This window comes from Malania oleifera, chromosome 13 (assembly GCF_029873635.1).
Source record: "Malania oleifera isolate guangnan ecotype guangnan chromosome 13, ASM2987363v1, whole genome shotgun sequence".
NCBI classification, from domain to species: Eukaryota; Viridiplantae; Streptophyta; class Magnoliopsida; order Santalales; family Ximeniaceae; genus Malania; species Malania oleifera.
Window position 1 is genome coordinate 28,747,574 of NC_080429.1, and position 27,426 is coordinate 28,774,999.

Sequence of the window (27,426 nt, forward strand, 5' to 3'; positions counted from 1 at the left end):
AAGTTCTAGGGAGGATTCTCTACACATCTAGCGGATCAGTTTCTTAAACTAGGCTTTTTGGGGAATGCTCCTAAGTTGAGGTAAGGGTCTAAATTCCTAGTTTTGGGTTTTTATAAGATTATTTAAGGTTATTAAATTGAGAAAATGTGAAAATTGTAGTTTATTTTGGATTATTTAACTAAACTAGGGTTCTAATTCAGGGTCCAAGTGAACATCGTGGGTATCGGTTCGGGGATCCTGCCGGCGTAGTTCAGAAGTCAAGTAAGGGGAAATCGTATATTAAATTAGGTTTTATGAAATTAAAGGTAATAAATTATGTTATACTTATGTATATATTTTGGTATGGGTTTAAAAATACCAACCATGTAAATTATGTTTTCTGAACCTAGGATCATTTATTTAGCTATGTATATGCAGAAATGAACTGATGAAAGTGAAAGGTATTTTTTGAAAAATTATGTAAGAAATGTAAATTATATTTTTAGTATTTAAATGCTAAATGTGAGTTGGCTTATTTTATAAGGAATATGAATGAATTTTATTGCTAAATTGTGTGGCATGAGTAAATGTAAATTTTGTGCAAATGTACATTATATGTATGAGATGCAGGCTAAGTAAGTAATACATTGAGAATAAAATATGAAATGAACTATATTGCTTGTGTATGTTAATGCAACCATGTAAATGTATGACAGTTGAAAGCCGTGTTAGCAAATTCTAGCGTATTTCTATGTGGACTAACTAATGACAGCTAAAAGAAGCTGTGTTAACACCTTCTAACTCATTTCTATGTCGACTAACTGATGACGGCTAAAGAGCGGTTGTAGTACGAATGAATGAAATGAAAATGGAATGAAATGACAATGAAATGATAATGGAATGAAACGTGAAATGTGAACGATATACAAGATGAAAGGTTACGTAGAGTGAAATGATAAAGTTATGAACATGAACATTTATGGATGGTTGAATAACGACAAACGGAATAATGTATTATGGTTTTATCAGTAATTATGCTTGTAGAACATGTTACGATTGGGCGAGGCGTATTCTTCACCTGAGGGCTTGTTAAGAAAGGCAAGTGCGCTAGTAACTTCAGATGTGGCAATAGCTGCATAACGTACTAGGGCAAAGGGAACCTACTTATATGGGTGGGTAGATTTCCCTATCCTTGGGGCCTTTGCTGGTAAACCTTTGATTGAACTGTGTGAGTACGAGATCGATCTAATACTTGAGAGCTTACTGAGTAAGGTGAGTGTCCTGGTATGCTTTAGCAATGACCCTAGGGTTGCATAAGTATCAGAGTAGAGGAGTACTACTTGTATGGGAGGGTAATCACCCTTATCTTCAGGTAATCTCATGGGTTAAATCTTTGTATGTGATTGATTAGGTTCAGAGAATGATTTCAAAAATTATGTTATTGGTTTTCAAATGTTAAATATTACGTTGTTATATAATCTCATGTTAGCCACATATTGTTTTTAATATATTGTTTCTTTCCTTATTGAGATGTGTCTCACCCGAATATGAATATTTCTTTTTCAGGACATCCTCGAGGTCAGGCTTAGAGAGCTCGAGGGTTCATAACATTTTTTAGGATTTTAAAGAGAAAGGGTATATTTTGATAATACTGTTGGGTTGTATAAAGTTTAAGTTTATGTTTTTATGCTTTATGTTTTAAGTTTGCTGAGAAAGGAATGATTGTGAATACTAGTTTTGTGGATTGAGTTTTTGGAGGTATGTAGATTTGCGAATACAGGTGGATGAATGGTTAATATGGATTATAGATTAAAATAGTAAACTCTGGTATTATATTTATGGAGATTATGTTTATGTTTTCTACTGCGTATGTTTTGATTTATAGATTATCAGGATTTTATCAGGTATAACACACCGGACCCGAGATTAAGGGTTCAGAGTGTTACACTGCGACCCTAAGGCATCTTGTAGACTCTTCCAGAAACAAGACATAAAATGTGGATCTCGATCCGAAACGATAGAAACAGGAACACTGTAGAAATGATGGTTTATGGTTAGAACTAGGAAACTCTGGTATTATAGTATTATGTTTTATGGAGATTATATTTATGTTTTCTACTGCGTATATTATGGATTATGGATTATCAATATTTTATCAAGTATAATACATCGAACTCAGGTTTAAGGGTTCAGGGCGTTACAACATTGATTTTAGAAATCATTGCCACAAACTTGTTAGAGTTTGTTTCATCTTGCTTTTTTCTTGAGAAGACAACATTCACTTTTGTAGTGTCCAGATTTTCCACAATGGAAGCATGAACCTTTATTTTTCTTATTTTGATTCTTGACAAAATTGTACTTCCTTTTTTTATTTCCTTTTTTGGGATGCTGGGATTGTTTAGAACTACCTCCTTCAATCATATACACCTTGGAAGTATGCTCTTCTACACCTTTTTGGTTCTGCCTGAACACTTCCTCAACTTGGAAATGTTGGCCCAATTGTTCAAGAGACATATCATCCTTCTTGTGCTTCAAAAATTTTTTAACATCTTTCCATGATGGAGGTAACTTATCAATAATAAATGAAACAGAAATGCATTCATCCATTTTCATATTATGCTGACTAAATTGGTTAAGGATATGCGTAATTTCATGAAACTGCTCTACAACAGACCTATTATCAACCATGGTATAATTGAAAATTTTTCAGTCAGAAATTTCTTACTTGTTGCATCTTTTGTGAGATACTTAGCTTCAAGTGCATTCCACAACTCTTTTGCAGTAGCCATATACTGATAGAGATTGAACAGATTGTCTGACATTGAATTGCAAATGTGACATTTGCAAATATAATCATCTTGTTCCCATTTTAGTCTTGCACGTCCTTCCGCCAAAGTCTCATTCTTGTTCACAGCAGGTTTGGGGGTGGTCAGAATATACACCGCTTTGAGACTCACAAGAATAAAGTGCATCTTTTTCTACCAGCGCCTGAAATTGCTTCCATCAAACCGTTCAAGTTTGACAAAATCCGCAGCGAATTCCCTCAAGGTTGAAGAACCAGCCATAGAAAAATAACGTTTTAAGATTATAGGAGTTAGATGAGGAAAATGATGCAGTACTGAAAATGCTTCAAGGCATGTTACAATGTCATTTTCCTTAAAACGTTATCTGTCCCTACCAAATTGGTGTGTATTGGGTCAGCAAATATGTTTTCAGGATACAATGAAGTTCAAAATATGATCTGATTTCAGTTTGCATTATACACAAACGAAAACTGATCACAAACACCCTTAAAGTAATCTGAACAAACTTTCTGGAATTCTATTTTTGCTGAAAATAGAATCCAGATTTGAAAAAGATATAATTTATGGAGGGATTTGAGAGAGAGAGAAGTAGAGAATGATGAATTTTCTTGTGTTTTTCGTGAAGTTTTTTTTTTTTTAGTAAAAGAGGGTGGCACCTCCATTTATTTATTAATATACCCTCACTTTTGGCGGAGAAATACCGTGGTTATAAGTTAAAACAAACCAAACTAAACTATGACAAATAAACCTAAACATAACTAACAAAAGAAATAAAAATATAAAAACAACCAACATCAAAAATGAAATACATCAAACGAAACTCTAGAGTTGAACTAACGACGAACGGCAACGAGACCCCACCTATCCATCTGAAGGATACCTTTCAGATAACGTGGTAGAAGGTGTTGTTTTTCGTAAATTACATTATTTCCCATTTCTCCTTCTTTAGCAAGAAAATCAATCGCACTATTGCCTGCCCTATATTAATGCATCACAATGACATTCACTCCTTCTAACTCTACCACGAGCTCCTCCCAAAATTCCCAAAGATATCACAAAGTACATCTATCTTTCCGAAACCAATCAACTACAATTCACGAGTCACTTTCAATAATCACATTAACATAATGCAAACGTTTGCACAAACGAATTCGTGGAGTTAGTTCTGTCTTTATATAGACAAAATCATGCCTTTTCCAAAAGGTTGCATCCGGTTCAAAGAGTTGCATCCGTTTTGAAAGGTTGCATCTCTTAATTAATTTTAAGAGATTATTCTACCTTGTTATTTATTAATGATCTCTCTTTTTCCACTTTTTCCAATGTGGGATAAACCCACATAACTTTAAATGTTTTAGAAAATTCATCAAAGGAAGACTTGAAAACTCATCCATAAAATCGTATATTTTAGAAAATATTTCAACAGTAGATGTATAAAATTATTGTTTAAGTTGTATTGATCCACAGTTAACTCGTAAACGAACAATTATAAATTAATTATTAACTATCTTATATTTGTATCAATTGGAGTTTTGAGATGCCTTGGAGAGTCTATGTTGACAAACTCAAATTAAGATTTATTGAATGTTAATATCCTAGATAACTAATGCATTTGTCGTTGGTGACTCTCTCTCTCTATTATTTGCTTTTATAACACTCATTACGCGTGCATAACAAAAACTCTCTTCGTCTCTTTTAAGAATCTACTAAGCGTGTTCTCAATCTCCCTCTTTCTCTCCCTTGCTTGGTCTGTGTAATGCAACACGGCCGTAATGATACAGTCTCATGCTATTCAATATTTTTCTTTCTTTGAAAATGCATAAAGATGAGAATGTAAGCTAAGATTTCTAATACTATAATAATAATAATAGAAGGTTATATTATTAATATAGTATTTGAGCAGTAAACAAAATATAGGAGTGAAAGGAGGTTTAGTTGATTTTTCTTCAATGGATAAATTTATTTAATGTCATGGTGAGCATGCAGGGTGGGGGTTGGTCATTAAAGCACCCTCTGCATAAGGCAGGCCGCCCTTGTCATGGACCTGCACCAGAACTCAACAGTACTATGCAGCCCCCACCGCTGGTGCTGCAGTACTGTCCATGCTAGGTCTCATGTTGGTCCCAATTCCCATACAAGTAGTTGCTTGGAGGTGGGGAATTCTTCACTGCTTATTGCAACCTGTAAAGTTTCTCAAATCAAACCCTAAAAAAAAAAAAGCAACAACAAATGCACTATGACACAGAAACAGTTGTATCTGCATCTCTGATGGATAACTTTTTACCAAGGCACTAATGCACTTCCATTGTGATCCAAAATTTTTCTAAGAAATATTTATTTTCCTATAGCTTTCTTTTATGCGCTGGTGATATTAATGATTATATTTTTCATTCAAATTTTCATTATATTTCTTTTCTATCTTATTTTATTTGTGACTATATAATTTTTCTCTCCTCCAAATAACATCTGAAAAGCATATGGGGGAGATGAACTTTGGAATGGTTGAGGAGAAGGCTAGTGGGAGTTAACTGGGAAATCAAGGGTAACTGATTAAGAGGAGATTATGGCTGATTAATTTGGATTATGCCTCCCTCACTGTCAGCAGATCTGTGTGATCATTTGGGTTGATGGGTTGACTTGTAACATATTAATTTGAACTGTGGACGGCCACCATGGACTGTATATTCTTAGAATTATATTAGTATTCTATGATCAGTATTAGACTGGTATTATGCTAATCTGTGCTTGCATAAACCCTAGACAAGTATTATACTGGGATTCTACGAATCTGTACCCGCATAAAACCATATGTATGAAGGATTAAAGGGTAGTTCTCTCTTTTTTGAACTTTTCTACATGGGTTCTAAACCCACCGCCTAAATCAACATTGGATTCTCCTAAAACCAACGCATCATCTTTCATCGTCGCAGACCACGTAAAGAAAAAGAGGCATCTTAAAGTCTAAACATGCTCATTCCATCAAAATCATTCTCTGTTTCTTTAATCAAGAGCCGTTCAAAGAAATGAACGGTTCCAGAGTCATGATCGCCAGAACAATAATTCACCATAATCAGCAAACTCACGCTTCATCTCTTGAAATCATAAACCCAGTGGAGAATTCATCATTTCCCATATTTTTCTTTTTCATTTTTTCTTTCTGGGCTGGAGAGAATCGAGAGATGATGAGGGGAAATGGAAGATCAATGGCAGAGGCGGCTTGCAGTGGCATTGTCCGGCGAATGGTGAGCCTTCCCCGTAGCATCATCGGGGGAGTGTCCCGGGCAATGGGTCACGCCGGAATGGTGAGGTACCACCACCGCGCGCGGCCAAGCCTGCCGCTGCCCGATGCCGTGAATGTTCTACCGGAGGAGTGGGTTTTCCTGGACAGCTTCGAGCAGCAGTACGGCTCCGATCATCCGTTCTTCTACGCGTGCCAGTTCAAGGAGGCTCTGAAGATAGCAGAGGACGAGCAGAAATTCGTGTTCGTGTACCTCCACTCGCCGGACCACCCCTTCACGGCGGCGTTCTGCGGCGGGACGCTGTGCGCGGAGGTGGTGGTGCAGTTCCTGGATGCCAATTTCGTGAGCTGGGGAGCGGTGGCGAACAGGGGAGAGGGCGTGCTGATGACATCGACGCTGCGTCCGGCGAGCTTCCCATTCTGCTCGGTGGTGGCTCCGGTCGCCGGAAACAGCTTGGCGGTCCTGCAGCAGGTGGGTTGGATTGAAAATCGTAATGGGCATTGGGTGTTTTTGGTGCCAATTTGTTGTTGAGATGATGTCTTTTTTTTTCCTTTTTTTTTTGTTCTGTGATTTTGAGATTGCGCAGATCGAAGGGCCAGTATCTCCGGCGGAGTTGGTGGAGATATTGCAGAGGACCGAGGAGGAACAGGGTTTGGCTTTTGGGAGTGGGAGGGCTGTGGAGGAAGAGAAAAGAAGGGCAGATGCTCAGAGAGCTGCCATGGAAGAGGAGCAGAGGAGGGCACACCGTCAGATTAGGGCAGAACAGGATGCAGCATACCTCGCAGCTCTGCAAATAGATAGGGTTTGTGCTTCACAAAACATCCCCATGTTTAATTTAGAATTTAGTGTGTATTTGATTCGTGGAATACTTCAATTCGACTTGAAAATTTTGAACAATTTGATGATCTCAAAATTAGTTCTATTCGATTTGATGATATAATATATCGTATATGTAATATAAAATATATATGCATAGAAAATATGCTATAACACTTATATAAAATAAAAAATTATAAAATTATAAAAATTCAATTTCTCATGTAACTGATATTCTCAACTCAGTTATGTTATTTGTGTAGCTTTAACTTTCGAGTTATATGGCAAGTATGTCAAATATTCATAAGGTATCTCACGTGATAGATTAATTGTCAACTCAAATAAATTTGTTCTTGGCAAGAACAAACTTACATACCATTAGAAATATAGTACTTATATGTTAGAAAAAGTAAAAGGAAAATGTTCCAACCCAACTCACAATTTTGTGTGTTTTTTTTCTTCTTCTTTATAATGAAAAACTAGAGTGGCCAAGATCCTTTCTTACCAAATTCCAAGTCAATTGACCACACCCTACTATCAGTGTCAATTACTCAAAACCATTCTCATGAGAAATCAAACTCAGATAGGCTGTACTTGGACGGCCAAACTCAAGATTATTAACACTAATCACCAACTTTGCATTCCAGGAAAAGGATAAGCTCAAGAATTTTCCTTTAGAACAAGCAGTTCCCCAACCGACAGAGGCTCCAAAAAAGGTACACTATGAGGAGTTCAGCCGGAATCCCACAAAGAAAGATCATGGTAAAGGCAAAGTGAAAGAGGCTGCTTCTTCTATTCCTCCCAGAGCTAGTAGTGAAAGCCAAAACAGAGAGAAGGATGCTCAGACTACCCAGGTATAATCCTAAACTTGTTGAGAGACATTTAGTTAGGTTTACGAAATGAATTAAGACAAGAATGAAACCGAATGAAATGAAAAATTGAATTTTTTGGTTCAATTAGATTTCCCAATTAGTAAACTCAAGACCTTCTCACTGACATGGAATCCTGAAGTCTACAACTTTTGAGTTGAAACAAGAACTTATATGTGCGTGTGTATGACATTGCTGCAGATTTTGGTGAGGTTTCCAAATGGGGGAAGAAAAGAGAAGAGCTTCCGGAGCACAGATAAGATAGAGTCAGTCTACCGATACATAGACTCACTGGGGCTACCAGGTATTGGAAGCTACAGACTGGTATCAAGCTTCCCCAGAAGAGTCTTTGGGGTAGACCAAATGGGCACGAGTCTCAAAGATGCTGGTCTCCATCCCAGAGCCAGCCTGTTCCTCGAGCTCCTCTGACATCTCTATGGCTCTCTCAACTTTTAAAAATTTTTTTTGCTATATTAATGACGAGGCACTGCTGATCATGATCAGATGATCACATGAATTAAAGTCAAATAAAGAAGGAACCCACAATCATACAGGTTCTAATTAGAGGCATCATTTACTTATACAGTACTGAGGAAAGCCCTTTGATTATGTATGACACTGAGGTTAACCTTTTTTTTTTGGGGGGGGGCCTTAGCTGGCTGCCATTTCAAACAAGCTTCTTATTTTGACCTTTTCTTTTTTTTTTCTCTGGTGGTGGTGGTGGTGGTGGTGGTGGTGGGCCTGGTGGTGGTGGTAGTGGAGGGTGGAGTTCTTCGGCGTGCCTACCCAACACGCATAGACTAGGCATATTGTCACATCAATTTGCATGGTAGGTCCTGCTAGTAAAAGTGTGAGACCAAATGATGGTGAGGGTCAAGTAATGACTGAAGAATTTGTCGAATGTACGTATAACAATGACTTTTTCAAGTTGGAAAATCAAACCGAGTCAGGGTTTCGCGCTTAAAGAATTCATATAGTTCATTTAAATTAAAGTTTGAAATTGAAACTTCTTTAACATAAAATGATTTAAACTATTAGTCTATAACTACTGATCCACATGATGATAAATAGCGCACCAGTTCTAGTGCCATAGTTTTTTAATGGTTGAAGCTACATTGGCATTGCCCTTTCTTTTTTCAAAAAAATTTTGGGCAAAACTGCAGAAGAACTAAAGAAGTAATTTCCATGACCAAAAGCAGAGTTGCTGAGTTAGAAGAGAGAATAAAAGGGTTTCCATCATCAACACCACCACCTCCAAGGCAAGCATCAAAAGCAGAGAATAGAATGATTAGAAAACAAAAGGCCCAGTTGTCCACCGGATTGTCAGTGCAGGGAATACCATTAACTAGCAGATACACTATTGGGACTTGGTTTGAGTCTTTCCTCTGGGCAGTCTCTGTCTCTCTTTCTCTCTGTAGGTAGGAATCTTTGTAGTGTAGGGGTGTTGCCCAACAAATGCCATGTTGAGAGACCAGGACCTGCTTAGTCCTATGGCCTTTTCTTTTTTTTTGAAATGATGTGCCAAAGGTCTTTGGACACTTGACTCACTAATTGGATTACGACATTTCTCCATTTAAATTGTAAGATATTATCTCTAATGAATTTTTTTATGTCTTATAAACATCACCCACATTTTCAAACCAAATCATATTATAAATGCTCATCTCCCCTTGAATTTTCCATGAGGCAAAATGAAAAGCAGGTTGCAAATTTTGAAAATAAAAGATAAATAATAAAATGGGAAAAAAACATTGACCTCCCCTTAGTTTTAGTAAAAAGACAATGACACGTTTCAAAAATTCTAAGTACCTTTTTTAAGGTTTCAAGAATTACAAGTACCTCTTCTGAGATTTGCTAAAATGAGGCAAATATCTTCTTATATTTAACAAAATGACATTTTTTAGGAGAATTTTCTGTCTTCTTACCAAATCTCAAGGAAGGTTTGTGACATTTTTTAAATCTCAAGGGAGATTTATGGCATTTTTGAAACATTAGAGGAGACTTTTAATTTTTTACCAAACCTCAAAGGAGGTGAGTGTTTTTACCCTAATAAAATTTAGACATTTGTTATTGGACAAGATCAAAGTTTAATTTCAAACTAGGTACATGATAGACCATAATAAGGGATCGCCTTGTAATAATCACATGATTAAGGGATATTACTAAAATTGACAAAGATGGTGTGAAGATTACACTATATAGAGGCTCCTACTTATATACATTCTCTACAGATAAATTACACAAATTTAACCTAATCAATTACTTACATAATATCAATCTCAACAAATCAGCCTTTATTTACTTCTTTAACCAATCTAAATTGTGATTCTCTCTCATCAATCTTTAATGTCAAATCCCTCGTATGATCATATACAAAAAGGAAAAAGCTCCAACAAAATACAAAGATAATTTACTTTAAAATGTTGTAGAGTTAGGGACGCCAAGTTTGCTTCTACTTGTGTGGTTCTTGAAGCACTAGTTGAAAACTCTTCTTGCCCAAATACTCAAGTCATATGGGTCATCATGGAAACAAGACAGTATTATCATATGCAGCCATTAGCGTGTACGCATCATATTATACGTATTTGAAAGGGTTAACTTATACCATTCATTGAATAAGATAATAATACATTTCTTAAGAGAAAGACTTGTCATTTTGTCTAGGACTTATATAACATAAAAATAGGTTAAATTTATTAATGTAATTGTAAACACCTCATTTTGTCTGGGGGCTTATATAACAAAATTGGGCAAATTTTCTTTTTATTTCAATAAAGTGAGAAAATATTAAAAAATATAAAATACAAGGAAATTGAATCTTTTTTTACATTGAAAATATATATATATATATATATATATAAATGAATTTTAAAAAAGGAAGATTGGATACTTTAATTCCATGTGCTTGCACCCACACACACATAAATGAATTTTTCAATTAGAAAATCAAAATTGAAAGCTAATTAGTTAATTTAGATTGATTTGTTAATTTAAATTGGTTAATCAACTTAATTAACAAATTAGTTATTTGATTGATTAATTTAAATTTGATTAGTCAATTAAATTTAAGCTAGGAATCAAGAACAGACCTATAAATAGAGGCCTTTTGAGGGTGGTAGAGACGCAGATATGGAGAAGTCATATAGACAATTGAGACTAGGAGTAAAAAAAAATTTAGAGTTTGAGAGAATTGTTAGCTCGGAGGAGAGTGCGAGAAAAATGAAGAAATTGGATAAAGACTACAATTTAAGAATCAAAAAGGTTGCTAATCCTGAGAATTTGAGATTGCAGAAGGCCAAAATCAAAGAAACATCAAAATATGACATTGAACCTATAGATAGGAGGAGTGTGAAGAATAAGGTTGGTTCTATTTTTTTGTTTAATTTTGCTTTTAAATTACATAAATTTTGAAATTGAAGATCTAGTGGTCTAGAATGCGAAATTATGTTTAAAGGTTTGGATCCGGATCCGATCCATTATTTGAATCCAACCCGTTGACCTAAGATCCGATCCCTAGGTCTGATCCATTAACTCGGCATCCTCACTTATATATATATCCGTGTGTGTGTGTGTGTGTGTGCGCACGCGCGCGCGCATGCGCTATGTTTGGTGTGAAATATATATAACAATTTGTGTTGTGCGTATGTGTGATTCTTTGTTGTATAAATTTTTTTTAAAAAAAGTTAGGAAAATTAAAAAAAATATTTGAGTTATTTTGACTTAGACAAAAAAAAAATACCAAAAAAAAAATAAAATGAAAAAAAACTTTGAAAATCCAAGATAATTGCATAAAGATGTTGAAATCTTTTTAAAAAATTATACAAAATTTTAGACAAAAAACTAGGAATGTTAAAATCTGGGAATGTTTTTAAGGATTCATTTGCTTAAAATTTGATGATTTTACTTGATTTTTGTGTGTATGTGTCCCAACAATTTTAAAAAGGATAAAGAGATATTTCGGATCTCACCTATATTAGCTTTGGGGGGTTTAATATAACAAAATCCCCTCAATTGGAGGTCCTATTAGACATTCCTAGTCACACTTTTGACTTTCATTTTCCAATTTAAATTTTATTTATTTATTTGTTTGTTTGTTTAGTTGTTTGTTTGTGTATTTATTTATTTGTTTTATTTCAAAGGGGTTAATTAAAGACCATTAGTTTCATTTTAGGGATAATTCATGACTAATTAGGTACCGTTCATTCATAGAACAGATGTGTACGGGATCCTGATACCTTCCTCTCGCATAACAGAACTCCTGATCCCAATTGTGGCGAAAGTAGATTAAGACTACTGGTTTCTTGACCTAAGAATAGTCTAGAGACCAATCAATGAGTAGTAATTAGGTGATCTAACCGCACTGAGGTAAATAACAGGTTAATGAGGACTCCATAAAATTTTCAATATTATTATTTCTCGTCATTATGGACCCTTTTCGGGGATATTGCAACAATAATAAAGTCAGAAAATGTATTAAAAAAATTAAAAAATATAGGAAAAATGAAGTTTTTGCATTGAATTTTTTATATAAAAAAACACAGAAAGAAAAAAAATGAAATAAAAATGATGGGCCAGCATTTTCAGCTTTAAACCTGCAAGCACAAAAGGAAATTCTACAATTAAAAATGTGGGAATTGCGAATTAAAACATGTGAGTCAATTTGAAATAAATTTAGTTGATCAAATGAGGTGCTGATTGATCTAATAAGTGTTAAATTGAGTAATTGCCTAGACTTATTGTTATTTATGGCTCTTATACTTTTGTTTTGATAAGTAAAAAAGGAAGGAGGAAAAACATGAAGGGGGCAGCACAGCAGGAATCATCGACGAGGAGCCTATGCTCATCGACGAGGGAACAACAGAGGTTCATCGACAAAGGTTCTGAAGCTCGTCGACGAACAATTACCGAGAGTAGGAAATTTTCAGACTTCTAGCATCGTCAATGATAGTCATGTATTCGTCGACGAAGGTTCGTCTTGGTCTCGTCAACGAGACCCTGTATTTGTTGACGAGAGGCGCCTGGGCTACGGCAATTTTTCTAAACTTTGAATTTTTTTTAACATTGGGTGGTTGGGCAAACGGGGGGAAACCTCGGAGGAACTTCTATATATGTCATCTGGGTATATTTTGAAAGTAGATATGATCATTATTGAAGTGTATTGTATACATTTTGATTTCCTTAGTGAAATTTGTGTGTCATTACTTCTGTGGATGTAGGCTTTGCCAAACCACGTAAATCTTTGTGTTGATCTTGTTATGATTGTGTGTGTTATTTACATTCACTTGTTGTTGTTTATTCCACTGTACATCTTCATTATATGATCCATTTCACAAAAAATTGGTATCCAAATGATTGTTATTATGGCATCGGGATCGTCTTCTGCAAGATTTGACATTGTCAAACTCAATGGAACTAGAAACTTTGGTTTATGGCAGAGGAGAGTGAAAGATATTCTAGTGCAATAAGGAATGGCTAAAGCATTGCTTGATACTCAACTGAAAGGAATGGATAAGGCAACATGATTAGATTTGAAAGCAAAGGCAGCGTCGACAATACGCTTGTGTTTGGCCAACGAAGTTCTCTATCGGGTGTGGAGGAGGATTCTCCAGCGGCTATCTGGCTAAAGTTAGAAAGTTGTTACATGTCTAAATCCCTCAATAACAAACTTTTTCTTAAGTAGCGTTTATATTGGCTTAAGATGGTAGAAGGATTTAGTCTAGATCAACACATCAATGCATTTAATAAAATCATAAGTGATCTTATGAGAGTTGATGCGAAGTTTGATGGGGATGATAAGACTTTGATGTTATTAAATTATTTGCCCTCAACTCATACTTATGAAAATCTTGTGACCACTCTTACGTGGGGAAAAGAAACACTTGATTTGGAATAAGTAACAAGTGCTTTGTTAAATTTTCATCAAAGGTTGAAAATATGTGATGAAGGAGAAGGACTTGTGGTAAAGGGCAGTAATGAGCGAGGCAAAAGAAAGTTTAAAATTGGGTCTAATCAGAAATCCCGAAATTAATTTAAGAAGAAGAAGGAAATCTGGTGTTATAAATGCAGTAAAAAGGGGCATGTGAAATCGGAGTATCCAGATTGGAAGAAAGGAAATGCTAATAAGCATGAGGAGATTTCTAAATCTATGAATGTTGTTCAAGAAGGGGATTCAGTGGATGGTGATATTCTATCAGTTTTAGCGGAGTCGGATAATCTAATGAACTCTTAGATACTTGACTCGACATGTTCTTATCACATGACTCTAAACAAGGAGTGGTTCAGCACTTACAGGTTAGTAAATTCTAGATCAGTTCTTATGGGTAATGATGCTTCTTATAAGATCATTGGCATAGGAAATGTAAAGATAAAGATGTTTGATGGTGCTGTAAGAACATTTTGTAATGTAAGATATACACTTGAGTTGAGAAAAAGTCTGATATCTCTTGGTACTTTGGATTGTAATGGCTTTAATTACAAGTCCAAAGGTGGAGTTTTGATGGTATGGAAAGGTAATATGACTATGATGAAAGGGCAGAAATTGGTTAGGAATATTTACATGTCTTAGGGAACTACCATTGTAGGTGGAGTTGCATCTGTGGATGCTGAATCAGATGAAACCGTCTTGTGGCATATGTGTCTTGGGCATATAGGAGAACATGACATGAAAGAACTACATAAGAGAAAATTGTTGAAAGGTTTGAAATCATGTTAGTTGGAATTCTGTAGATTTTGTATTCTTGGAAAATAGAACCGGGAAAAATTCAGATCAACTACTCATAAGACGAAAGGAATTCTTAACTATGTACATTCAGATGTTTAGGGCCCACTTAGAGTTGCATCAAAGAGTGGACATATGCACTATGTGAGTTTCATTGATGATTACTCACGGAAGGTTTGGGTTTACTTCATGAGTCACAAATCTAGTACATTTGCCAAGTTTAAGATTTGGAAGGCTGAAGTGGAAAACCTGACGAGAAGGAAAATGAAATATTTAAGGTCAGATAATGGGATCGAGTACGTTGATTCTCGGTTTATGGAGTTTTGTGCGAAGCAGGGCATCAAAAGACATTTTACAGTTCGTCGGACACCTTAGCAAAATGGTGTGGCGGAACGGATAAACCAGACTCTTGTTGATAGGGCTCGATATCTAAAATTGAATGCAGGGCTACTAAAGAATTTCTAGATCGAGGCAGCTAGTATGACTTGTTTTCTGGTTAACCAATCACCAAGGGCATCACTAGCAGGTAAAGTGGCGGAAGAGGTTTGAACGGGAAATGCAGTAGACTACTCTGAATTGAAGGTATTCGAGTGTTCAACCTATGTCCATGTGTCTAGTGAGGAGAGGTCTAAGCTTGACCCGAAATCTTGTCGTTGCATCTTCTTGCGTTATCCAGAGGGTGTGAAGGGGTATAAGTTGTGGGACCCAATGGCAAACAAGGTGGTGATCAGTAGAGATGTAGTCTTTGATGAGAAGGCTATGGTGAAGCATACTCAAGAGTTTGATGAAAAGAAACAAGAGCCAGAAAGCTGGGACAGTGATGAACATGTTGTGTAGGTGGAATTGGAAGCTTAGGGCAACAAAAATGATCATGGTCCCGTGGTTGCAGGGCGTTCTAGCTCAAAAAACCAGCAAGTCGACGATATTCCTATACGAAAATTCGGACGCACTATCAGACCTCCATCAAGGTATGGTTTTGATGAGTTAGTATCTTATCCTTTCCTTACTTGTTGCAATGATCTAACTTCTTTTCAAAAGGTAGTGCATGGCTAGGAGAAAAATAGGTGGATGGGAACGATGATTGAGGAGATGGAATCATTACATAAGAATCTAACTTGAGATTTGGTGGAGCTTGCAGATGGAAAGAGATCGATAGGTTGCAAATGGGGGTATAGGAAGAAGGAGGCAATTTAAGAAAAGGAAGGAGAGAAATTCAAGGCACAATTGGTGGAAAAAGGATACTCACAAACGAAGGGGATAGATTATGGTGAGATCTTTTCTCTAGTAGTTCGACATACTTCTATCAGAGTTGTGTTGGGGTTGGTAGCTTATTACGATCTTCATTTGAAACAAATGGATGTGAAGATGGTGTTTCTTCATGGTGACTTGGAGGAACAAATCTACATGGTACAGCCGGAGGGATTCATTGAACCAAGAAAAGAAAATTTTGTTTACAGGTTGAAGAAATCTCTTTATGTGCTGAAATAGTCTCCAAGGCAATGGTATAAACGGTTTGATTTGTATATGGTGAAGATTGACTACAAACGGTGTGAGTATGATTGTTGTGTTTATGTGAATAAACTTAAGGATGGTTCTCTTGTTTTCTTGCTATTGTACGTTGATGACATGTTGATAGCTTCAAAGGATTTAACTTAGGTGAATCAGTTAAAGGAGTTGTTGCATAAGGAATTTGACATGAAGGATCTTAGTTCAGCCAAGAAAATACTTAGGATGGAGATTCACCGTGACAGGACTGCAGTGAGATTATGGTTATCTCAGGGTGGTTATGTTCAAAAGGTGTTGGAGAGGTTTAGCATGGCTAATGCAAGACCGGTGTGTACACCTCTAGCAAATCATTTCAAGTTATCTACTACAGATTGCCCAAGTTCGGATGAGGAAATTCGGGACATGTCAAAGGTCCCTTATGCTAGTGCTATGGGGAGTTTAATGTATGCCATGGTATGTACTAGGCCAGATTTAGCTTATGTAGTGAGCGTGGTTAGCAAGTTCCTCTCTAATCCAAGAAGGCAGCATTGGGAAGCCATCAAATGGATACTTAGATACCTATGGGGTACATCGGGATATGGCATTATGTTCTGCAAGCAATAGGATTGTCCTTTAGTTATGAGATTTGTTGATGTAGATTATATCAGGGACATGTGTAGAGACCCAGATAATTTTCATAAATTAATAACAAGAGAAAGAGAGAAAAGAAGAAATTAAAACAAGGTCTCGTCAATGAGCACACATAAGGGTCTCGTCGACGAGCACACATAAGGGTCTCGTCGACGGGGACATATCTCATCGACGAGAAGATACCAAGAGGCTATTTTCCAAGTTCTAAATTTTGTCAACGAAGAATAGGCATTTGTCGACGAACTTCCATCTTGACCTTGTCGATGAAATGATGTGGCTCGTCGACGAAGGCCAGTGTGTAGATAGCCTAAACTTGATTTTTCAGCTGCAAATCACGCACAGAATCCTCTCTTTCTCTCTCCTTCATCCTCTTCCCCTTATCTCTAAGTTTTTGGGCCGGATTCTCGCCGGTTCGACGATCTGAGGCCACCACGATGCTCCTGGAAAAGTTCTCTTCAAGTCTACCGGAGCGGATCGTTGGTGGGGCTAGTTTGAATTTCATCCCAATCTTAAGATAAGACATTTTATTTAGTATTTGTCTTTCCTACAGTTATAAGAAATGTAGTATACAAAGAAATACTAATGTTTTGTTCTGAGAGATGTTGTTTTCAGGGTTTTAAGTGGGGAACTCTGCGGGTGTAGGGCCAGAATGTAGTAGGGGCTTTTTCAGAAATTAGGTAAGGGAAATATGCTATGCTAGGAATTTTTAGAATGTATAACAGAAGATTATGTATGTATATTTACAAGTATGTTAATCAGTTTATTTTTCCAGAATATCATGAGTATTATTATTTCAGTGAAATTACAAAAATGAAGCATGAGATTTAATTACACCGTTGTGTGGCCTGAGTTTATTATAGTTTAATATGTTGATTATGAAATTTTACAAATATCCAGTTATACAATTTATTAGTAGAAAGTAAGATTTATAGTATTTTTCAGAATAACATGATTTCTAAACCATAACACTTAGACATATATTACAGATATTTCAGATAGATATTACAGATATTATGGACATATATTACAGATATTTCATATAGATATTACAATTATTTCAGACCAATATTATAGATATTTCAGTCAGATATTTCAGATATTACAGTTCACATTTATAGTGTTATGGTTGTTTTGAAATCATGTTAAAATAGCAAGATAAATATATATTTATATGTAAAGTATTACACAGTATTAGATTCCTGAGGAAATTACAGATAGATATATACAGCAGAGCACAATACCATTACTATTACAAATAGAGTGTAACCACATAACTCAGATAGTATGTGGATTCCGTCTAACCGCGGCAGGAGAGATTGCAGTCTCCCCAACAAGCTGGGTTGAGGTGACCGGTTAGACGAGGCAAAATATAGTAGTAGCGTGCCCAGAGAGATTGTAGTGGGCCAGATTAGCGGATGTTAGAGATATAGATTGACTTGCCTGGTAGGCCAGCCAAAGTAAGTTCAGCTTACGGGCCGCACAAGCCTGTCATGACATATAGATCCCAGGGTATAGCAGAAGTTCCTATGTATATACAGATATATCATACAGCAGCAGTTTATATTATCATATTAGAAGTATGTACAAATAGCAAACCCAGATACACAGTTGTATTTTTTAAACTACATTACATGTGTTTTGTACAGTATACCAGCTTACTTATTTTACATTATTAGTGATATATCAGTATGTTAAATGTGTAACTCAGCCGCCACACACTAGTGATAGCATATTTTCTCTTATTGAGCGTTGTCTCATCCCAGTGACTTACTATTTTTCAGGAGATCTAGTTAGGCGAGTAGATTAGGCTTGCGGGTAGAGATTATCTGGCACTGCCCATACTAGAAGAGTTGGTGTTTCTATGATGCCACTGGTTTGGGGTAGATTCTAGTTTTTGGTGATGTCACTAGGTATTTTGTAATAGTTACATACACTTTGAGATTTATAGTTTTCTGGTATTGTATATAACAGTTTACATTTTCTTGTATACCGCTGCTTAGGTATGTATAATGTATAGAGTTCCTCAATGCTTCTTTGAGCTTGAGATATTTTCAGTAGTTTTTCATATAGATGGTTTTTATATTATATTATAATATATATATATATATATATATGATATATATATGAGAAGGAAAAAAAAATATGATACAAGTAGCAGGTTGTTACAATATGGATGATAGAAGGTCTACAACGAGATATGTGTTTACCCTTGTAGAAGGACCGGTATGTTGGAGATCCATGGTACATTCTCTGGTTGCATTGTCCATGACTGAGGAGGAATATATGGCAATTTCCGAAACTGCAAAGGAAGCCTTATGGCTTACTGGTTTAGTTAAAAAGTTGGGGTTACAACAAGATGATGTGGTGCTGCATTATGATATTCAGAGTGCCATTTACTTGGTGAAGAATCAAGTATACCATGCTAGGACCAAGCACATTGATGTGAGGTTCCACAGAGTATGGTAATTGATTGCTTCAGGTGAACTTATGTTGGAGAAAGTTCACACATCTGATAATGCAGTAGATATTCTGACCAAATCGGTTACTTCAGAGAAGTTCAAGCATTGCTTGAACTTACTTAATTTCTCCAAGTGTTTGAAGGGAGACATGTCTAACCAAGCGTTTTAAAGTTCAAAGTGAAACAGTTCATGTTTTTGAGATTATCCTAAGGGGCATATAATCGCCAAGGTGGAGATTGTTATTTATGGCTCTTATACTTCTATTTTGATAAGCAAAGATAGAAGGAGGAAAAACATGAAGGGGGTTAGCACAACATGTTAGAATTGGTGTATTGCCAAGAGGGGGGGTGAATTGGAATTTTTAAAACTTTTTCACCTAGGTTGATCTATGCAAACATGGTATGTACACAACCTAGGATCAGTCTATGCAATTTCCAAACGCGTAGATAAATATACTGTGAAAATTAAGTCATACGCATCATTCACCCATAACATACACGTGCGGTAAATATAAAGTGCAGAAATATAAGCAAACACACGATATGTTATCGGGGTTCGGCCAACTGTGCCTACGTCCCCGCCTCAAGCTCGCAAACTAGAGGATTCCACTAATAGCTCACTTAAGGGTGGAGCAGCACCGTTTACAACCAGGTCAAATTATCACAGGGCTGACCTCAACCTTAACCAGGTCAATTAGAGGGGCTGACCTCAACCTATACGCCTTAACAGGACGACGCACCTAGCTTTCCTAACCGGGTCTAAGCCAATCCGGGACTATTCCAAGGCTAGTCTCCCTCTTCAGGCCCGTGCCTGGAAATACAACCAAAGTGTATTACAATGAAATGGTACAGTGATTGTGCTTTCAAGTAAAGCAGATATGTACCCAAATTCACACAATAATATACACCACAAATATAAAATAATTTGTAAGCTCAATGTGGTCTAGATGATTCAACTCTCAAAGGTATTTTCTATCGGTGTAAAGAGTACGTGAGAGTGTCAAACAAACAATCTTTGTATCACAAGATATTCAACAAATAGGTTCACACAAAGATGTCAAGTCTTATGTATTTCAATCATTAAGATATCTCAAGCATGTAAGTATTAAACGATGTATATGCTTGGTTTGCAAAAGACATGTAATCTTTGTATTCAGCAAATAATATATGAGTGAAAGAATATTGCAACAAAGATCACAATCACACAAGCAAATATCTGTTCAAAGTATTTTGCAATATAAAAGTACAATAGATATTTGGAAGTGTTTGAAAAGTTTTTACAAATAAAAACAAATACACTCTTCTCAAGATCTTGCAATGAAAGTGCAAGCTTAGAAGATCTAACAAGGTTTTCTTAGGAAATGCTTATTAGCAAAAGCCTCCTAAGAATCCTTAGGTTTGGCTCTCAAGAAAATCGTGTCAAACAAGTAGCATAAGGAGAGCAAACCTTTTAAACAAAACACTCAATCAACTTACAAAATATGTAGGCAATGATAGAAGGCAAGTATGAGTGGTTTGAGTAATAAAATGAGTATTATAGGGTTTTGGTTTTTCAAAGAATTTTCCCTAATCAAAGTGGCTAATCTCTCTTAATTTTTGCAAATGAACACATATATATAGCCATGGAAGGAAATATGACCGTTGGAGACCTATAGGGTATTATTAGAAAAGTTTAATGATGTTTAAGGCATTTTAACCCTGTTTAGAAAAATATTAACCACAGTAAAAATGAGACCAACCCAAGAGGTCCGGTCGACTAGAAATGGTTCGGTCGACCAGGACTCAAGTGGCTCGGTCGACCAGGGGCATTTTGAACTGAGTGGTCGGTCGACCGGGCAAGGGCGATTTTCCAAAACTCCGAGGTTCGGTCGACCGGCCCCTTTTTGAACTGCATGGCTCGGTCGACCAGACCGTTGGGAATCCTCCTAAGACCCCTCGGTCGACCAGGTAGTTGGAGCACAAATCTGGTTGGTCGACCGGGAGGTCAAACTGTTGACTCCCAGGTGGTTCGGTCGACCGAGGTCAAATGACCTATAAGGGCTAGGTCGACCAGGCTTGGGTCAAATAGTTGACTCAGACCGGTTTCGATCGACCGGGCCAAATTGAACTGAGTTGGCCGGTCGACCGAAAGTGCACCAAGTGTGCATTTCGGTCCCGAATTGACCCAAATAAGTCTATTTCAAGTGCTTAATAAACATATGTGCATATGTGCGTGTCCTAAGGTCACTTGGGGTCCAATTTGGAAACACCGAAAAAGTCCGGTGTTGGTCGACCGAAGCTTCACCCTAAGGTCTTTCTATGGTTCGGTTTGAGCTTACAAATTAAATCATGCATGTGATGTGTGTGTGAGCTTATTACAAACCGAAGAACCCTAATTACTATTACAGACCTTTCCTACTTAAATATTACAGACCCGAATATAAATTACAACAAATCAATTATATCAAGGGTCTTTAGAGTCTTCGTTTTCCTCCGGGTCTCCGAGTGCCATCATAGGATACTGTCAAGATAAACCTGCACATCAACTTGACAATCATTAAATACCTGAGTATTTGTCATAATCAAAACAAGGTATGACACATAGGGTCAACACAACAGGAATTATAGACAAGGGAACAGCAGAGGTTCGTCGACGAAGGTTATGAAGCTCGTCAACCCCTCGTCAATAAACAATTACCAAGAGCAGAAAATTTTTAGACTTCTTGCATCGTCAACGAGAGCCATGTATTCATCGACGAAGGTTCGTTTTGGTCTCATCGACGAGGCCCTGTATTTGTTGACGAGAGGCGCCTAGGTTGCGGCAGTTTTTCTAAACTTTGAATTTTTTTGAAGGTTGGGTGGTTGGGCAAACGGGGGGAAACCTCCGAGGAACTTTTATATATGTCATCTAGGCATATTTTGAGAGTATAGATGATCATTATTAAAGTGTATTGTGCACAATTTGATTTCCTTAGTGAAATTTGTGTGCCATTGCTTACGTGAATGTAGGCTTTGCTGAACCTCACAAATCTTTGTGTTGATCTTATTCTGGTTGTGTGTGTTATTTACATTCACTTATTGTTGTTTATTCCATTGTACATCTTCATTATACGATCCATTTCACAACACTTATAAATAATAGGTTTCTGAGGGAAGGGAGACACACAAACAGACAGAAATTGAGACACTATTGTAGTGACTCGAAGAATAATAGTATTTAACTAATAATGGGGAAGAGAAATTGAAATGGAAACAAAAGGAGAAAAATTTCAAGAATTACCAGGCTTCGTTGACGAATACAGGGATTCGTCGGCGAAGGTCTTCAGGATCTCATCGACGAGGTCTCATTTCGTCAATGAGAAAATACTGAGCGAAGGATTTGGGCTACTTTGAATTTCGTCGACCAAGGGTAAGGTTCGTCGACAAATTTACTAAAGGACTTGTCGACGAGGTGACGTGTCTCATCGACGAATCTAGCCCTATAAAAAGTGAAAACTCATATTTTTATCACATTTCAGTGCTCTCTCTCTCTCTCTCTCTCTCTCTCTCTCTCTCTCTCTCTCTCTCCTACGGTCACTCTCCCCTCTCTCTTCAATTTCGGCCCCGCCAATCGCCGGATTGATGATCCGAAGCCACCGCGACGCTCCTGGCGAAATTCTCTACAAGTCTGCCAAAGCAGATTGTTGGTGAAACGAAACTGGATTTCATCCCAAATTCAGGGTAAGACATTTTAGTCCATTTTTAGCCTTCTGACAGTTATAGGAAATGATATAGACCAAGAAATATTGATATTCTATTTTGGCAAATGTTGTTTTTAGGGTGTTGTGTAGGAGGCCCTGCGGGTGTTAGGCTAGTAAACCATAAGGGCTTTCCAGTAGTCAGGTAAGGAAAATATGTTATGCTAGGTAATTTTAAAATATTATACATTTTATTAAATTATGAATATTATGTATTAAAGTATGGTGTGACTTGGGAATATGAAAATAGTACGGAAGTATATCTTACAGTTTTCAATACCATGATTATACGAATTCTAGTACCATGATTATACGAATTTCAGTACTATGATTATACAGTTTTCAGTATTATGATTATACAGTTCTCAGTACCATAATGTATGGATTACAGTTACAGTTTATTTAGTATCATGGTTATTACAGTTATTTCAGAATCATGGTAAATCAGATAGTTGTATATAGAGATATATTATATAGTATCAGACCCTGTTGGACCATACAGTTACAGAGCACGGTACCTTTGCTACAGATATTTTAGTTATGAGTACAACCACCTATTTAGATAATACGTGATAGTAGGTCGATCATATAGGCCATTGACGTGGACAGACTCCCCATCAGATATGGGTTGAGGTGGGCAGATCAGACCGAGGGAGTATAGTGATTTACCCTGGTCGGCCAGCCAGTGTAGATCCCGCCTACGGGTCGCACAACCCTGTCATGAGGGGTTAAATCATGACACACAGTTATCCACAGGGAAAATTTTCAGTTACTATTACATATATACATATTTACAAAAACAGGGAATATACTTATGTATAATAGAAGTATTTTGAATAGTAACCTACAATACTGTTATGTTAAGCAATATGGAAAGGGAGGTGAATTTTATTACTTGTACTGTATTTACATATCCAGTTATACATGATTATGTAGACACATATTTTCATAATATTGTAGCTCATTTGCCACACACTAGTAATAGCATATTTCATCTTACTGAGCGTTGGCTCATCCCAGTGTTGAATTATTTTTCAGGTGATCCAAGTAGGCGAGCAGACTAGGCTCGCAGATAGAGGGGCCACAGTACTGCCCTATCAGTAGAGAGTGAGTATATTTTTGGGAGTGTTTTTATATAGCCCTCACTAGTTGAGGATATTTTGGGAACAGTGATATATGTAAATTTTGGGAAACCTGTTAGCACTCTGGTATTGTATATAATTATATATAGATATGTATATTTGATTTCCGCTTCTTACTGCTTAGGCTAATGATTGGGTTTACCCCAATATGGTATCAGAGCACGTAGAATGTCATAGTATAAAAAATATAAAAAAAAAAAAAAAAAACATGGAAATTTAAGTAGGTCATTACACATAGTGAGTAAAGAAAAGGAATTGCTCACTAAAAATGTTAAGGTACAATTGTGAGGAGAAGTCAGAGGGTTTGAAATTCAGAAGGTGAAGAAAGATAGGAGTCTAAGAGGCTTGGATTGCAGAAGTAGTGGAAGAATGGAAAAGGGGAATTCAAGAGGTTCGGGTAAAAGGAAAAGGAAATTGCAAAGTGGAGAATTCAGGGATAGTGGTAGGTACTAGTTAAATTTGTATTAACTTTTTTAATTTCTAACAATACTGAATTTTGAACATAGGATTCTGTAGTTAGTGTTGAAATTTAAATAGAATAGAAAATAATTTCCCCAGAATATACCAAACATGATTCAGGTATTTGACCCGAATTTGGAATATCGAGACTTGAATACCTAGATTTGAACACCCATACCTGATTACCCCATATCTAACCCGGGTCCTAGTAAGCTAACCCTTAGACCCAGGATCCAGATCCAACTTTGACCTAGGTCCATTAACCCTTTGCCCTGACCTGAACCCACTGAGAATTAGACCTTGGTTCAAACTCAATTGAATTTAAACTAAGCCCAACCGTTTGTTTACCTTTTAAAGCCCAAATGGGTTTGAATCGGATTAAACCTAATAGCCCAACTAACCCAGTAATCAATAACTTGGCCTACCATAGTTTTCTTAACAAAAATATACCTAAATTGATCCAACGATCAAGATGCGCACATCTGCCGACCATGCATATATATATATATTTCAACCTAAAACCCTAGTTTTTGTAACAAGATCAAAAAGAAGAACAACAATAGCTAGAAGAGAACAAGACCGAAAGATTTTTGTTGTGCTTGAACCTCTTGCCTACGTACTATTGTATTCAAATTTTTGGGGCATTCGTTACTCTCATGATCAAAGGTCTTTCACTCATATTTTTGTAAGCAAGATTGTGTCTTGGAGGTTTGGTAAACAGAATATTATTTTTTATATATATAGATCTTTATTTTCAAAGTGCTTATACTTTCACATTCATATTGTTATATATTTTAAAAGCAAGAACGTGAGTTGTTCATATATATATATTACTTGAAGATATTTTTAAAGGGTTTATTAAAGCTTAAATCTTTGAAAACATTCAAGTTTATATTTTATTCAAAGATTTTATCTCTGGTTCATTATTGTAAAATTGATTTGATTTAGATCTTTGGAGCAAAACTGTTTTACATATATTTTTATAAAGATCATATAGTTGGATTAGATCTTTGGAACATATTTGTTATACATATTTTCTTATACAATGATCATTCAATTGTTATTACTAAAGATTTCATCGAACATATTATATACATTCAACTGAGCTTCGAGTTATATCATCTGAGTATGTATTAGGATTTCAATTATACTCATTAGCTTGTTAAGGAGCATTTGAGTTTTGCAAAAAATTGTAGTCTTATTATTTTATTGATGGTTTGGATTGTGAACTAGGGTGAGGAGGAAGCTATGCCTCCTGTAAGCAACGGACTATAATGGGAAGCTCAATCTTAGTTAAAAGAGTTGGATTAGTGGAATCCTTGAGTGGATTGCTCAAGGTGAGGACGTAGGTCAGGTTGGCTAAACCTCGTAAAAACTATGTTTGCATCTCTTTCCCTTAACTCTTTTAATTTTCGCTTGCACTTACTTATGTGGTTGTTGTGTATGTGTTAAATGTTTTAATACATCTGTAAAGTAATTGGGTAAGATTAATTGATTAATACAATCACACTTTCAAAAGTAGAACTTGAGTGACATAAATTTTAAAATACCCAATTCACCCCCCTCTTGGGATTACACATAAATTCACATTTGGTATCAGAGCTAGGTTCACTAGACTTAAACGTATTTTGTGTAAAAGATCACGGTGGCACACATCGGTGTAACCCCATTTGGTGAGGGACACTCATCCACACGACCACCCATCTTTTGTGGTATTAACTACACATATTGGAAACAAAGAATAAAAAGCTTTCTTCAAAATGCTGATTAGAAAGTATGGAAAGTTGTCTCTAGAGGAAATCATATTCCTATGAAAATTGTAGATAAATAAAATATACCTAAGACTAAAGAGGAGTACACATATGAGGACATTAAAGCTCTTAAAATAAATGCTACCGCAATGAATCTGTTTTATTGTGCTTTAGACATAAATGAATTTAACAACTGCTAAAGAAATATGGGATAAATTAGAAATCACACATGAAGGCACTAAATATGTAAAAGAAAGTAGAATAGACATGCTTACAAGTACGTACGAAGCCTTTAAAATGTCTTCTAGTGAATCAATTCAATCCATGTACACCAAGTTCACTCACATCACGAATTCATTGCATGCTCATGGTAAAACTTACCCCACTTATGAAATGATCAGGAAAATTCTTAGGAGATTACCACTAGTCTAGGAGGCTAAGGCTACAACCATAGCAAAAGGACGGAACCTGAAAGCAATGTCTCTAGATGAGTTGATCCGGTCGCTCATCACATACGAGCTGACAATAAATAAAAGACTGAGTGAGCAGAATAAAACTAAGAAAGTAACAGGCCTCAAAGATTCATCTAGCAATTTCAATGAAGAAAGTTATTCAGAATCAGAAAATAATATGGCTCTTCTAACTAAGAAGTTTGGAAAGTTTTCGAAAAAGAACCGGAAGTATACCAGAACATTCTAGAACTCAAAAATAGAAAAGGGAGAGTCAAGTAGAAGGAAACAAAAGGATGATCCTCCTACGTGCTACAACTGTAGAGAAGTTGGGCACATCAAGCCAGAATGTCAACAGCTAAAGAAAGTGTCCAAAAAGAAGAAGAAGGCACTAAAGATCGATTGAGACACTCAACGTACCAGTAGTTCATACTCTGAACCTATCGAAGACCATATTACAAATCTATGTCCGATGGCTCACGCAGATCACGAGGTACAATCTTTTTGTTCAGCTTCTTCATATTATTCTAATGACTCTGATAATGATGATAGATTGATCTCGTATGATGAATTGCAATAGGAATATTTGTATACTCTTAAAATGCTTGAGAAAATGATAAAGAAAAATTCTGATTTGAAATTAAAGTTAAATGAATGTTAGAAATTGTTGGAAAGACAAACTAAATCTTATACATCTTTAATAAAAGACAAGGATTTGAAAATTGAGAAGTTAGAAAGAAATTTGGAAGATAAATCTAAAGTTATTTCTAAATTCACAAAGGGTCAAAATAATTTTGAAAGACTTCTTGGATCTCAAAGAAATTCCTTAGATAAGGAAGGTCTTGGTTTTAATGGAAAAGAAAACCTTAAACAGAAACACCTTTACATGGGTC

General features: G+C 36.2%; 1 protein-coding gene across 1 annotated transcript; it reads left to right on the top strand.

The window, feature by feature from the left end:
* Positions 1–5,610: 5,610 nt before the first annotated feature.
* On the top strand, positions 5,611–8,274 carry LOC131146725 (plant UBX domain-containing protein 10-like). The gene is made up of 4 exons (XM_058096482.1): positions 5,611–6,490; positions 6,606–6,821; positions 7,483–7,689; positions 7,906–8,274. Exons 1-4 carry the CDS (start codon positions 5,804–5,806, stop codon positions 8,131–8,133), a joined length of 1,338 nt encoding a protein of 445 aa, XP_057952465.1. The 5' UTR covers positions 5,611–5,803; the 3' UTR covers positions 8,134–8,274.
* The last annotated feature ends 19,152 nt before the right edge of the window (positions 8,275–27,426 follow it).

Excerpts from the sequence above, each read along its gene's own strand:
- LOC131146725 (XM_058096482.1), top strand. The coding sequence starts at position 5,804 with ATGAACGGTTCCAGAGTCATGATCGCCAGAACAATAATTCACCATAAT. Across the intron at positions 6,491-6,605 it reads GCTTGGCGGTCCTGCAGCAG|ATCGAAGGGCCAGTATCTCC; the intron begins GTGGGTTGGATT and ends GAGATTGCGCAG. Across the intron at positions 6,822-7,482 it reads CAGCTCTGCAAATAGATAGG|GAAAAGGATAAGCTCAAGAA; the intron begins GTTTGTGCTTCA and ends TTTGCATTCCAG.